At 41.6% G+C, this 13,154-nt stretch overlaps 1 protein-coding gene across 7 annotated transcripts in view; it reads left to right on the top strand.

The window, feature by feature from the left end:
• ZCWPW2 (zinc finger CW-type and PWWP domain containing 2) overlaps positions 1 to 12,416 on the top strand; it is a 918,117-nt gene extending 905,701 nt beyond the window's left edge. For 4 of the 7 annotated variants that reach the window (XM_078663943.1, XM_078663945.1, XM_078663946.1 and 1 more), the window contains one exon: positions 11,895 to 12,416. In XM_078663943.1, the coding sequence (XP_078520069.1) occupies positions 11,895 to 12,044 (150 nt within the window). In that variant the 3' untranslated portion in view covers positions 12,045 to 12,416. Of the gene's footprint in view, positions 1 to 3,385; positions 3,713 to 11,894 lie in introns of those variants that run through there. The other 3 variants (XM_078663948.1, XM_078663947.1, XM_078663944.1) reach the window with 3 other exon arrangements.
• The last annotated feature ends 738 nt before the right edge of the window (positions 12,417 to 13,154 follow it).

Below are 13,154 nucleotides of genomic sequence, written 5' to 3'. Positions count from 1 at the left end.
CCATTGCAGGAAGTGCTTGGCTCCGTTTGCTGACTTTGCTCACCTTGCCTGGACCTGCCCCAAGATACATCAGTACTGGTCCCTCGTCCACTCCACACTGGGGGACATACTGTTAATGCAATTGGTTCCCACCCCTGAGATTGCACTGCTGGGCTACGTGGTCAACTTCCCTCGAAGGGTCAGTAAATTGGCGGCTCTCAGCTTTCTGTTGGCCAAACGGGAGATTGCTTTATTGTGGGGGAGCAAGAGGTCCCCATCCCTGCAGGCTTGGCTCAGGAGTTTGGCATTTTGCAATTTGAACTGCGAAGAGTATCCCACCCTGATCCCAAGCTCGTCACGTCCAGTGGATATCTGGGGCCCGTACAAAGCTTACATTGCCAAACATGAACTTGTCAATGAATCGCAGATGGTTAGCGGTATTGTTCCCGAGGGGATTGGTAGATGCTTGTTCTGTGGGGGAGTGTTGTATGAATGGCCTATTTTATCCCTGTTGCTGATGTCAATATGCCGTTAACTGCATTGTTTTTTTATTGTTGTCTATGTTATATATCCTTGCATTGAGTACTATTGTGCCACTCTCACTGGATAACTGCCTCTGAATCCTGGCCGTGAATCACTGTCACATCACACCGATATCAGGCCCGGACTGGCTACCGGGCAGTTGTGTGTGCTGCCGAGCAGGGGGATGATTTCTCCGTTGTATGGGCGTATTTCGTTGATGGGGACCTGCGTGCGCTTTGGAAAAAAAAAAGCAAAACAAATTTCGTTTTGCACACACTGGTCCCCATCAACGAAACCATCCCCCTGCTCGGCAGCACACACAACTGCCCGGTAGCCAGTCCAGCCCTGCCCGATATCTATGGTAATTTTTCATTTTATTTGCGATATTTGTATTTTCGTTTACCACCGAAACTGTACTCCGCACTGTAATGCTTATCCTATTCCTGTTTGCAAAAACTGGGAAGAATAAAGCTTTTTTTAAAAAAAAGAGGCAGAGATGTGTCACAGGTAGAGGCCCTGTTTCCATTGGTTGTGTGTGCTTGGCTTGGGGGTCATTGGCAAGCAGACCAGTTCGAGGATGGGACACATTTTTCATTTGTTTCTAATGTTTTCTTCACACTTGTGCTTTAAAATGCTATATTTAGATACCCTTTTTGCAACAATTTGCTGTAAATATGTGGTGTAAAAGGCCACCATTTTAATCCATTTTTTTTCTAAAAATTTTGCAGGGGGAATCCCCCCAGCACCCTCCGTTTACAAGTTGGGCTCGCCCGCATCGCTCGCTCGCTCAGTCTTTGTACTACAATACAATTCTTGGCCCCTCACCACTTTATAAATCCATCAGCCGCCACTGTAATGGAATGATTTCGAAGGGATGGGAGAGGAAAAGTTGGAGATAAATGTGACAGAGAATAGAAAGAAAAACGCTAGGATGACAATGAAGAAAAGATAGGATGCTCAGAAATATTGAAAAGGAAGAGATAGAAAGCAAGAGCGAGGAAGGAAGTGTGAAAGAGAAAGAGCAGTGGATGCACTTTTGGCAAAACTGAACGATGAGTGGGCCCGATGTAGTATGTCATGACAGAAGTCTGCATCAGGAAACCCACCTAAAATAGGGCAAACTTCCCTGGCGTACTGATGGCAGGGACCCTTTAGTGGACAGACCCCCACCTATGATAACCTTCTGTCAGAGTATGCCCAACTATCAACTCCACCATCCAAGGTTACTTATAACGTCTGTATTGGTAACAGTGGTGTAACAAAAGCCCCGCAGCCCCTGCAGTATGGAGGGTCGTGGGCCTGGGAGCACTTGACTGGCGCGGAGAATGGGGGGGCCTCCTCTATGTACTTTGCAGGGGGGCCCCCTCAAGTTTCGTTACGCCACTGCTTGCGGGTGGAGGGGGGCCTCAACATCTACCTGAGTAGCAGCGCCCAGAGCAACAGTGCCGGAGCGGTGGCACTTGACAGCGGAGCTGCGGGGGGAAAGCAGGTCTCTGACCAGGAGGTCCAGGGGTCTTGCTCGCGCTCCTGCGCAGTGGCCACCATTAAGTAGGGGAGGGGGGAGGGAATCGGTGATGCAGAACTGCCTTGCTTTAGAAGTGCTATTGGCAAAAGAGGGCGGAGTCTGTCCGATGCTGAAGGTCCAACAGTGCTGCACTTACATTCCTCATAAGAGTGAAATCTGAGGAGATGTATATGTAACATCACTGAGATACACCATGAGATACATGATTTGGCAACTGAGGGAGTTGGGATAAGATTGGAAAAGGATTTGGAACAGTTGGAAGTTGGTTTGCTAACCTAGAAAAGGGAATTCTTGGATATATCTTGAAGCCAAGAATTGTTGTGGTCTGTGTTATCATCTTTGTAGGTATGGTAAGAGCATACAAATGGCATAAGTCAAGGCAAATGGAGAATTCCCTTAGGGAGAGAGAAAGAAGGGTGAAAATACTGCAAGACAGTCATTTTGAGAACCAAAAGCAGTTGGAGGAATTCAGATAGAGGAGACTAGCTACGACATATGTTTAGATCGGTCTACTCTACAAGAATTAGAGGGTTTGTGATGACACAGGTCATCAGATAGGGTGTTAGGACCTTGAAATGTAATCACTAAAATGTGATGTGTTTAAGCCATTGAACAGCAATGTGAAGAATTAATGTAGAAAGCAAATGTAAGTAGCAGAAAACACTAACATGAAGAATTTGTGTTGTGCAACTATTATTAAATGTGTTTATTAATCATGTCATTTTGCATGTAGGCAAGAATATTAACTGAACGTGAACACTCATACGCCATTTCTCTTATGTTAGCTGAATCTTGTAGGCCTGAAATGCAATTTTCCTGGAAGATCTCACTTTAGAATTCACAGTTTTAATTTCAAGTGTGCTGTGGATTTCGTTCTATCTCACATCTGTATTGCAGGTGGAAGAAGCACCTTTGTTACAGTGCTTGATTTGTAAAAGATAAGTGCTGGGGCTCTCGTCGGGAGGCCATCGCAGCTTGCATCTCACATTACCCATTCTAGCGCTGCCAATGACAAGTACATACACAGCTACTAACCTACACACTCCAACAAGTGTGACAAATCAGACTATTCAATGCCCCCAAAGCTAGAAGAATGGCTTGGGAGGCAGACATGAGTCATTATTAATGCAAATTGAACATATAAACCGAAATTAGCAGGACAGCGCCACCATATGGCAGACTGTCATAGCCCCGGTGCTGACAATAAGGTGCCGGTGCGGAGCATCGGAAAGCACCGGCTCAAATTAAGCACTGCCCTGTTAGCTAGAATAATGTCTTTGTTTTATCAGTTAGGCAAGGAGAGAAGGGGATACATTGTTAGCTAAAGTCAATACGGGAAATTATTGTGTTTTCACACAGGAGAAGGCCAGGGAATCAAGGTCAACATGTTGCAGTTCAGTAAGATTGCTGTCCTGTGGAAAAGTACCTATGAGATCGAGGTCAGAACAGATGGTGTGACCCGCAAGGACTCTTGGGAAGATACCTGTAATATTGAACGTTGCAAGTAGGGAAAAGAGCCCACTTCATCTTTGCCTTTAGAGAGAGAGCATCTCAGAACAAGCACTGTCTCTATAGCTTTATGCTATTCGACCCATCCATGGTGGAGAGACTTCTTAGGAAGACTCCGAGTGCTGACACCTTTTATTTCTTTCCCTGAGGATGCTTAAGTAGGGATGTCACTTTAGCGCTATTGTAGGGATAGATTGATGTTTTATATTCATCAACCCTCAATGCAGGGAAATTGGACTCATGCTTTTTGATCCTCTGCATCCTATTTCTTGAGTTCATTGTTTTGTGCATGTAGCACCGACACAACTTTATTCGCTGATCTGGCTTTATGCATATTCCGATGTATTTCTACACTCTAATTTTGAGGTGTCTCTATAGCCAGTTATTTTTGGCTCAGTAATAAATTAACAGACCTTACGTTGTTGTCTGTGGTTACTATGTGTTCTGAGAATTTCCTGTTGAATTGATTGGCGTTATTGACTATTTTCTCCCCTCTATGCTTACATACTGCTAAAAAGAACCATCGGATTATGATTTTAGAACAGTTCCAGAACTTATGGGCCTGGCCCTTTCAAGAGCTAGGAACTATTTTCCCTCTTAAAATCTGCAGAGTATGCCGCTGATGATGGTTTATGTGGTAAATGCGTTATATCCCTAATTATGCAAAAAAAGTGGCAGTCACGGAATTGCATAATTCCAGTGGGCTGCACGGAAGGGATGGAGTCTACAGCATTCTGGCAGTGAGGGAAAAAGGGGGACAAGCATAGCACCAACAACTGACAATCGCTGTGGGAATGAGTTGGAAAGAAGAGTGGCAAATGGAGAGAAAAAAGAGCGGGCTTTGCACTAGGAATGGCTGTGGGGCAAACAGAGAGAAAAGAGTGCAGTCTAGCGCTTAGAATAGTTGAAGCGCTAGGGAAGGTGGGAGAGGAGCAATGGGAAGGAAGAAATGGGGAGATGATGAACGGGATGAACAAACTACCCAACCAATCAATGCACACACTCCCTTGGAGTGTCAAACAAGTATTCATATTAATAAAAAAGTCCCATGACCTCAGCAGTTTAAGATTACACCACATCTCTGGGCTAGATGTACCAGTAGTCGGAAATCAGTATTCCTAATGTGTGAAACTTAGCGATTCCTTGTGGGTAGCAAATAGACCTACCTCATGCATCTTAATGAGGTAGGTCGCAATTTGCGACCCATTAGGAATCAGCCCTTCACAGAGATGGATACCTACTGAGGTCAGCAAACCACCATGTCTGTGATTGCTTTTTGATAAATCAATCTCTTTTCATTTTTGAATGCAGCCTTTTTCCTTAAAGGAAAATGTGATGCATTTAAAAAGAAAAAAAATCGAACTTTGCAGTTTCACTTTTTATGAGTAGACTTTGGTCAGTGGGACTACTGTCTGCTCTTGTTTTGTTTACATTCTCAAAGGGCAAGGGGTTCCTTGGTGAAAAGGTTACCACCAGTTTAAAACCAGTGGTAAAGTATTACTCTTTTGCAAACAGAATTTGGTCGCAAAACAGTAATACATACCATATCGATTCGGTATTTGAATGGGATGCCTTAAACACAAACCTTTTAAATACCGAATCGCAAATGTAAAATGCGATTGGGTAACACATTTTGCATTTGTACATTTAAAAAAGCATTTTTACAGTTGCAAAAATGCCAATTCTGCAAATCAGGCCGTTAGCGACAGGAAAAATACTGTGTACATCTGGTCCTTAGGATCCGATGTATGAAACATTTTTGCCATCACAAACAGGCGGAATTGTAAAATCGGGCCATTTGCGATAGCAAAAATGCTTTCCGTGATGTTGCGATTCTCCAGAATTGCAGTTTGGGTGTAAAAATCGCTATTTGGAAGGGGCATGTTTAGGGCATTCATTCCAAATAGCAATTTCCAGTGTTATGTATCAAGTTTTTGTGACCAAAATGTCGTTGCAATACATTGATATTTTACCATCAACAAAAAGTTAGTGATAATGCACTCGCAAATTGGATTGGGTCCCCTTCCCATTTGTGAATGTTTAGAAACACATTTTTTAAGAGCTCCCAGTGGTCGCATGGACCACTGCCTGCTCTTAAAAAATGAAAACAAAACGTTTCATTCCTTTGTTGAAACACATCTCTTTTTCTTTTGAGGAAAACTGGTTGCATTTCAACAAAAAAATACCTTTATTCAAAGACAATCACAGACATGGTGGTCTGCTGACCCCAGCAGGCCACCATCCCTGTGACAGCAGGCATTTCTAATGGGTCACAAACTGCAACCTACCTCATTAATATTCACAAGATGGGTCGATTTGCGACCCACTAGGAATTGCAAGTATGAAACAAAAAGTTTCATACATAAGTAATCGGGATTTCCAAATAGCAAATCAGATGCACTCGCTATTCCTAGTCTTTGCGCATCTGGCCCTTTGTTCTGAGGATAGAGGTGGGCTGGGGGGGGAGGAACACAAAATTGGGAGGCACGTCATCAATAAAGTGCAAGGAACTGAGATTGCAAGAAGGCCATATAATCATCAGCAAGGATTGATCTATGAAGTATTTTATACAATGTTTTACAGACAGCTGGAGGTCTCTATGGCGAGACTGCAAAAAGGTCATAGTGCAGCTAGAAAATACAGCAGGAACGCCGAACAGCCATTCACTTTGCGCAGCCAAGGAAATATTGACTTAATAATTTTGTGAAAATTAAAACTTCATGACGATGCATGAGGGACCCAAATCATGATGGCTCAGTGAAGAGCCAAGTGCCTGTTTTTTGCATGTGAGGGGGCTTATTTATGGAGCTCTTCGTCACTTTTTCACTATGTAAAGTGGTACATGAGTAACACAGGGCTCTCATTTCGATTTATGAATCCATGCAAAGCAATCCTGGGTGGATTTGAGTGGCCTCATTAATCATGATTAAGGCAGCGCGTACCAAATCACTGCGTCACCTTACTCGAAGTCTGGGAGGAATTCCATGGGCGTTGCGTGGGTTTTCCCATGAAACACCCGTGGAATTTGACACTGCCCCAGGTTTACAAAGTGATGCAAACCTGGGGATGTGCCAAATCCATATGCCTTCTGAGGTGAGTCGTAACGTGGAGAAATATGTTTATTCCTCTTTCCATTGGTGCTGCATTCTGATGCATACACCAAAAAAGGAAAACAACTCCTAGGATTTGGGGAAGGGAGATGCCCTAAATGGGCATTATAATACCCCCCCAATATTGGCACAGTCTTTTTGTCCCCCCTGGGGTGCTGATGGGGACAATAGCCCCCAATCTGCCCCCCCTCCCCGGGTGGGCAGAAAATACACTAGAACCAGCGATTCTTTTGTGCGGGCAAACTTAGCGTTGGGGGCTGCCCTAAATGGGCATTATAATGGCCCCACACCTCCCAAATTCTAGTCCCTAATCTGCCCCCCGTGGGGAGGGCAGAAAGCACACTAGGCACCAGAGATTGTTTTTTATTTTTTAATAGTTAATAATAGAGGGGTGGGGCTGCCCACAATAAGCATGCCAATGCACCCACCGTCCAACACAACAGGACAGTCTTTCTGCCCCCCCTTCAGGCAGATGGGAGTTATTAACCCCAATCTTCCCCCCATGAGGGCAAAAAGCCCTCTAGACACCAGGGATCTTTTTTTTAATTATAAAAGAGGGATAGGGGCTGCCCACAATGGGCAAGGTTATGCCCCCAAACCACAATTATGACAACAGAAGTCATTTTGCCCCCCCAGGGGCAGATGAAGGTACTAGCAGAAAGCTCACTAGGCATCAGGGATTTAAATTTGAATATGTAGGGTTGGGGGCTGCCCAAAATGGGCATGCCAATGCCTCAACCCCCAAACAAAAAAGGGACAGTCTTTCTGCGCGCCTTGAGGGGCCAGATGGGGGTTATTACCCTTCCATCTGACCCGGGGATAGAAAGCCCACTAGACACCAGGGATTTCTTTTTTAATAAAAGAGAGGTGTGGGTTGCCAATAATGGGCAATGCCAATGCACCCCTCGCCGGAAAAATAGCCCTAGTCTTTCTGCCCCCTCGGCGGCAATCTAGAAAAATCTACCAAACCCAGACAGTTCTGAAAACTAGACACTCAGGGGAGTCCAGGAAGGTGTGCCTTGCGTGTATCCCCCAAGGGTTTCTTACTTAAAATCCCTGTCAAACCTTACCTTTTTCTATAAAAATCACGTTTTCCTCGCATTCCTGTGTAGGAAAGTTGTGGGATCACCAAGCCCACACAAATTTTCTACCACCCAGCGTTCCCCTAGGTCTCCTGAAAAAAATGCAACCCCACCACTGTGGGTGGGCCAAGGGCCAAGGGCCCACAACAGGAAATGGCCCAAAATGTCATGTGGAGACCTCAAAATTCTCGATAACAAAAAGACATGGTTTTGTGAGGGATTCACCTACGCTTTTGGTCCCAGGCTTGGCGGCCTTCTAGGGAAACCTGCCAAACCCAGACATTTCTGAAAACTAGACACCCAGGGAAGTCCAGGGAGGTGTGGCTTGCATGGATCCCCCAACATTTTCTTATCCAGAATCCCCTACAATTGTCAAATTTTGCTAAAGCAAATTATATTTTCCTCACATTTCTGTGTGGGAAACGCTGGAGGATCCATGCAAGCTGCACCTTCTTGGACTCCCCTGGTTGTCTAGTGTTCAGAAATGTCTGGGTTTGATAGGTTTCTCTAGATTGCCGCCAATCCCAGGACCAAAAGTGCACATGACTCCCTTGCAAAACCATGTCTTTTTGTGATTGATAATTTTGAAGTCTCCACAGTACGTTTTGGGTCGCGGCGGGCACTAGGCCTACCCACACTAGTGAGGTACCATTTTTATCAAGAGACTTAACGGAATGCTAGGTTGTTGGGATTTTGTGGCTCCCCATAGATTCCAAAACTTTCCTTCATAGAAATTTGAGGATTTGTTTTTTTACAGAGTTTGATGTTTGCAAGGGATTCTGGGTAACAGAACCTGATGAGTGCCACACAAGTCACCCTATCCTAGAATACCTGGGTGTTTAGGTTTAAAAATATGTTCAGGTTGGCAGGGTTTCCCTAGGTACCAGCTGAGCTAGGCTCCAAAATCCACAGCTAGGCACATTTCAATAAAAGGGTCAGTTTTCAGTGGAAAAATTTGATGTGTCAATGTTGCGTTTTGTGCCATTTCCTGTCCCGGGCACCAGGCCTGCCCACACAAGTGAGGTACCGTTTTTATAGGGAGACATAGGGACAGAATAGTAGAACAAGTGTTATTACCAGTTGTCATTCTATGCATTTCTGCCTTCCAAATGTAAGACAGTGTGTAAAAAATAAGATATTTAGAAAAACGCCCCCCAATTCAGATGCTAGTATGGACACCCACAAATTCAGAGATGTGCAAATAACCACTGCTTCTAAACTCCATATCTTGTTCCCATTTAGGAAATACATAGGTTTCCTTGATACCTATTTTTCACTCTTCATATTTTACCAAATGAATTGATGTATACCCGGTACACAATGAAAAACCATTGCAAGGTGCAGCAGTTATTGGCTCTTGGTACCTCGGGTTCTTGGTGAACCTGCAAGCCCGATATATCCCCACAACCACAAGCATCCCATGGACATAATGGTACATTGCTTTAAAAATCTAGCAAAGGTTGAAGAAGTTACAGGTGAAAATCTAGGCACAAATGGCTGTTTTTTAAAATACATTTCAATATTTTTTTATTTCAACTGTTACTTTCTATAGGAAAACCTTAAAGGATCTACACAAATAACCCCTTGCTGAATTCAGAATGTTGTCTTCTTTCCATTATTTGTTTCACATCCATCTCTACCACTAACTGGAAGTAGGTTGAAAGCACACAAAAAACAGGAAAAATAGGCAAATGCCCAAGTAAAATGCCAAAACTGTGTCGAACATTTTGGTTTACTGACAAAAGTATGCCTGCTCCTGAAAGCTGAGAAGATGGTGATTTCAGCACCACAAACCCTTCCTTGATACCATTTTCAGCACTTTTTTCTCATTACCCCCCAAAACCCAAAATGTAGCTGTATTTTACCTAATTTCTTGGTCCCATTTAAGAGAATCTACAAACCCTGTGTACCTTTAGAATCATCAGGATGTTGGAAGAAAAGGACGCAAATTTGGCATGGATAACTTATGTGGACAAAAAGGTATGGGGACCTAAGTGCAAAATACCCCAAATAGCCATAAAAGGGCATTGCACAGGGGCAAAAGGCTTAGCAGCAAAGGGATTAAATTCAATGCATTCCTGCCCTTTCACTCTGGCATAGGGCAGCGCAGCAAGGTGCCTTGCTCCGCTATCCTATAACAAAAGCCCATTAACGAGAATCTCTGCATCTAAAGTCCATACATATAACTCAGAATTTCTCCCAGTTAGTGCATGAACTTTAAACCGAACAAGTTAGAAAGAGTGAGAAGAAATTGTCGCTGTTTCCGGCTCATTCGATCTAAAGTTCATGCATCAACTCAGTGAAATTCCAAGTTTGAATATTTGAACTTTGAAACCTTGCAGGCAAAAAAGAGTTGCCCAGGTCTATACTGAATACAATAGAGCAAATGATGCCTAGGAAATTATGTTCAAATGAATTATAGGATAGAGATCAAATCAATTATCTCTTCCTACCTAGATTTGATCACATGTGTCTTCTATTCATCTATAACCAAAGGCAACCCAAAAATAATTGTTACAAAAAACAATCTTTTTTATTTGTTTAGACATTTAGACATTTTCTTCAAAAATGAATATATGTAAAGTGTTCTTCTTTTTTCAAAACATATATATATATACACACAACAAGTACATATATATATATATATATATATATATATATATTGCATTATATATATATACACACACAACCAATATACACACACTATATTTACATTGTTAACAAACTGACATATTTTGGATCTTTATATGTCTTAGCCCATATTTTTCAAAAGAAGGATGCTTCCAAAAAATGTATTACAAAAGACATTCCTTTGAAAAGAGATCACCATAAACTAACGGAGTATGGGAGGTATATTATTTAACCCTCTGTTATTTATGTACTCCTTCTAAATTCATTTACAAGTTCTTGATTTTTTGATGGTGTCTTCAAAACAAATGTCGACGCGTTTCAGCCCTATAATTTTCGGGCCTTATCAGTAATAGGGCTTTCAAGGATCCGCCACAATATATTATATTGCACGTTCTAGGAATGGCACAAGTATATGTGCTTCTATAATTCCAAGAGCGCAAAAACAGCCAGCACGTTAAACATTCAATTATTATGGCTGTCTCTTTTCCTACATTTCATAAAGTAAAGGACTCGACAAGATTTCACAGTTTTTCCTTATTTCAGCGTTACTACCCCGCGTCTACTTTAGTCGCTATTACGCTCCACAAACGTGTCGACATTTGTTTTGAAGACACCATCAAAAAATCAAGAACTTGTAAATTAATTTAGAAGGAGTACATAAATAACAGAGGTTTAAATGATATACCTCCCATACTCCATTAGTTTATGGTGATCTCTTTTCGAAGGAATGTCTTTTGTAATACATTTTTTGGAAGCATCCTTCTCTTGAAAAATATGGGCTAAGACATATAAAGGTCCAAAATATGTATTTGTTGTGTATATATATCTATGTTTTGAAAAAAAGAAGAAACATTTACATATATTCTTTTTTGAAGAAAATGGCTAAACAAATAAAAAAAAAATTTTATAACCATTTATTTTTTTTATTTTTTTGGGGTTGCCTTTGGTTATAGATGAATAGAAGACAGATTATTTCATGTGATCAAATCTAGGTAGGAAGAGATAATTTATTTGATCTCTATCCTTTAATTCATTTGACCATTATTTCCTAGGCACCATTTGCTCTATTGTATTTTGCATTTTACCCAGATGCCGTAGGGTTACTTGGGTTACCCCCTGTATGATCAGGTCTATACTGAGGCAGCGCAGCCCATCATGATATGACCCTTGTAACTTGCTAATATTTTTCTTGTGCTTGACTCAACAGTGGCTAGACAGCTTTTTAAGGGAAAATACAGGGTGTGCCGGATTCTTGTGAACACAGCGCATACCTGCATTTTTTAAATGATGCAGCACTGCTAAATTGCAGGCAGCTCTGCGCTGCATCATTTGTTTTGTAAATATGCCTCCCTAGAAGTGAGGATCTCAGTAATTTTAAGAGCTGCTCCATTATAACTTTATTTTATATATTTACGCTTCTTAATTTTAAATGGATATGCAGTTCACCTAAAAAATCAAACTAAAGTGAATTTTTCCGACATGCCTTAAGTGTTTTTCTAATTGGTCAAATATATTTTTTGCTTTTTCCTTTGCCAGTACAGTGAAGTTGTATTTGAGAATAGCGATGAAGACGATTGCTTTGTTATTGATGGAATGGTGTTCAAGCCTGCGGAGTTCCTTGACAGCTTAGCAGAGCAGTTTAAAGAAATCGATGAGTTTGTGGCTGAATTCAAAGACAGTTTCTAGATGTCATTATATATATTTAGAATTAATACACGTTAATGAAAAACAGTCAATGTCACAGATGTCATTATTAAAGTGTTATATTTTTGAAAGAGTTATTTGTCAGAAAATCATATACATAAATATCGTCAGCCAAGAATATCATGTCCGAAATATTATTTGCAAAATACCGTCCATTGGGTGTAGGTGTTCTAATATTAGCTCCAGTGAGGCGGTATTTAGACAAGATATTTATGTCAGATGATATTTAGGGAATTTGTATTACACGTTTGAAAGAACATTGGCATAAACATTGTTTTGTTATAAGTTTATTAGGTACATAAAGTACTGAGTTTCTTTTTATTTTCCATCGCCATTAAATGTTGAACTACGCTACTTTTGGTCTCGTATTTTCTTTTGACATTTCCGAATAGACTAGCTGTATTGCTAAATCTTGGACTGTGTTTACTTCATGATATTTAAGATAAATATCATTTGCACTTTATGTAGTATGATTTTGGTAAACTTTCTTTGGGCTACTTTTTTCTTTCGATGTAACGTGGTGCTGGAAATGTGTATTTTCTTATAAATACAGCTTGGATCTTCCCCCAGTAATCACTTCTTGTCACTTTTCCCAAGGTTATATCTCATCACCCTTATCAGGTTTGGGTGTTAAATGCGTCACTATGGGTAATAATCAATGTAGTGCAGTGGCTTTTAATGAAGTGGGAGCTGGAGCTAAGAAAGAAACAACCTCAAACACTGTAACCTCAAAAGGCTAACCTGGCCTTCTTGTAAATTAGCTCTGGCATTTCTGCGGACTGCTGTAAGTATGGCTAGTGTTATCCTCTTCATGCAAACTTATACGTCACCATGAAACAAGTAGCAGCACTTGAGCTATCTGTTTTGAGCGACCTATTGCTGTGCACAATACATTCCCTCTCTTTGTGCACCAATACACACGAGTTAGCATATTATCAAGAACGGCGTTAAAATTATCGTCACTTTAGCAGCAAGAAACTGCCGCTAAAGAGGCGATAATGGGCTTGATAATATGCCCTAGAGAATTCCAATAGAAGGGCATATTATCAAGCCCATTATCGACGCTGTAGCAGCAGTTTCCTGCCGCTAAAG

Source organism: Lissotriton helveticus, chromosome 10 (assembly GCF_964261635.1).
Source record: "Lissotriton helveticus chromosome 10, aLisHel1.1, whole genome shotgun sequence".
Classification (NCBI taxonomy): Eukaryota; Metazoa; Chordata; class Amphibia; order Caudata; family Salamandridae; genus Lissotriton; species Lissotriton helveticus.
The sequence above is the reverse complement of the archived record's forward strand: the minus strand, read 5'-3'. Positions and strand labels throughout refer to the sequence as shown.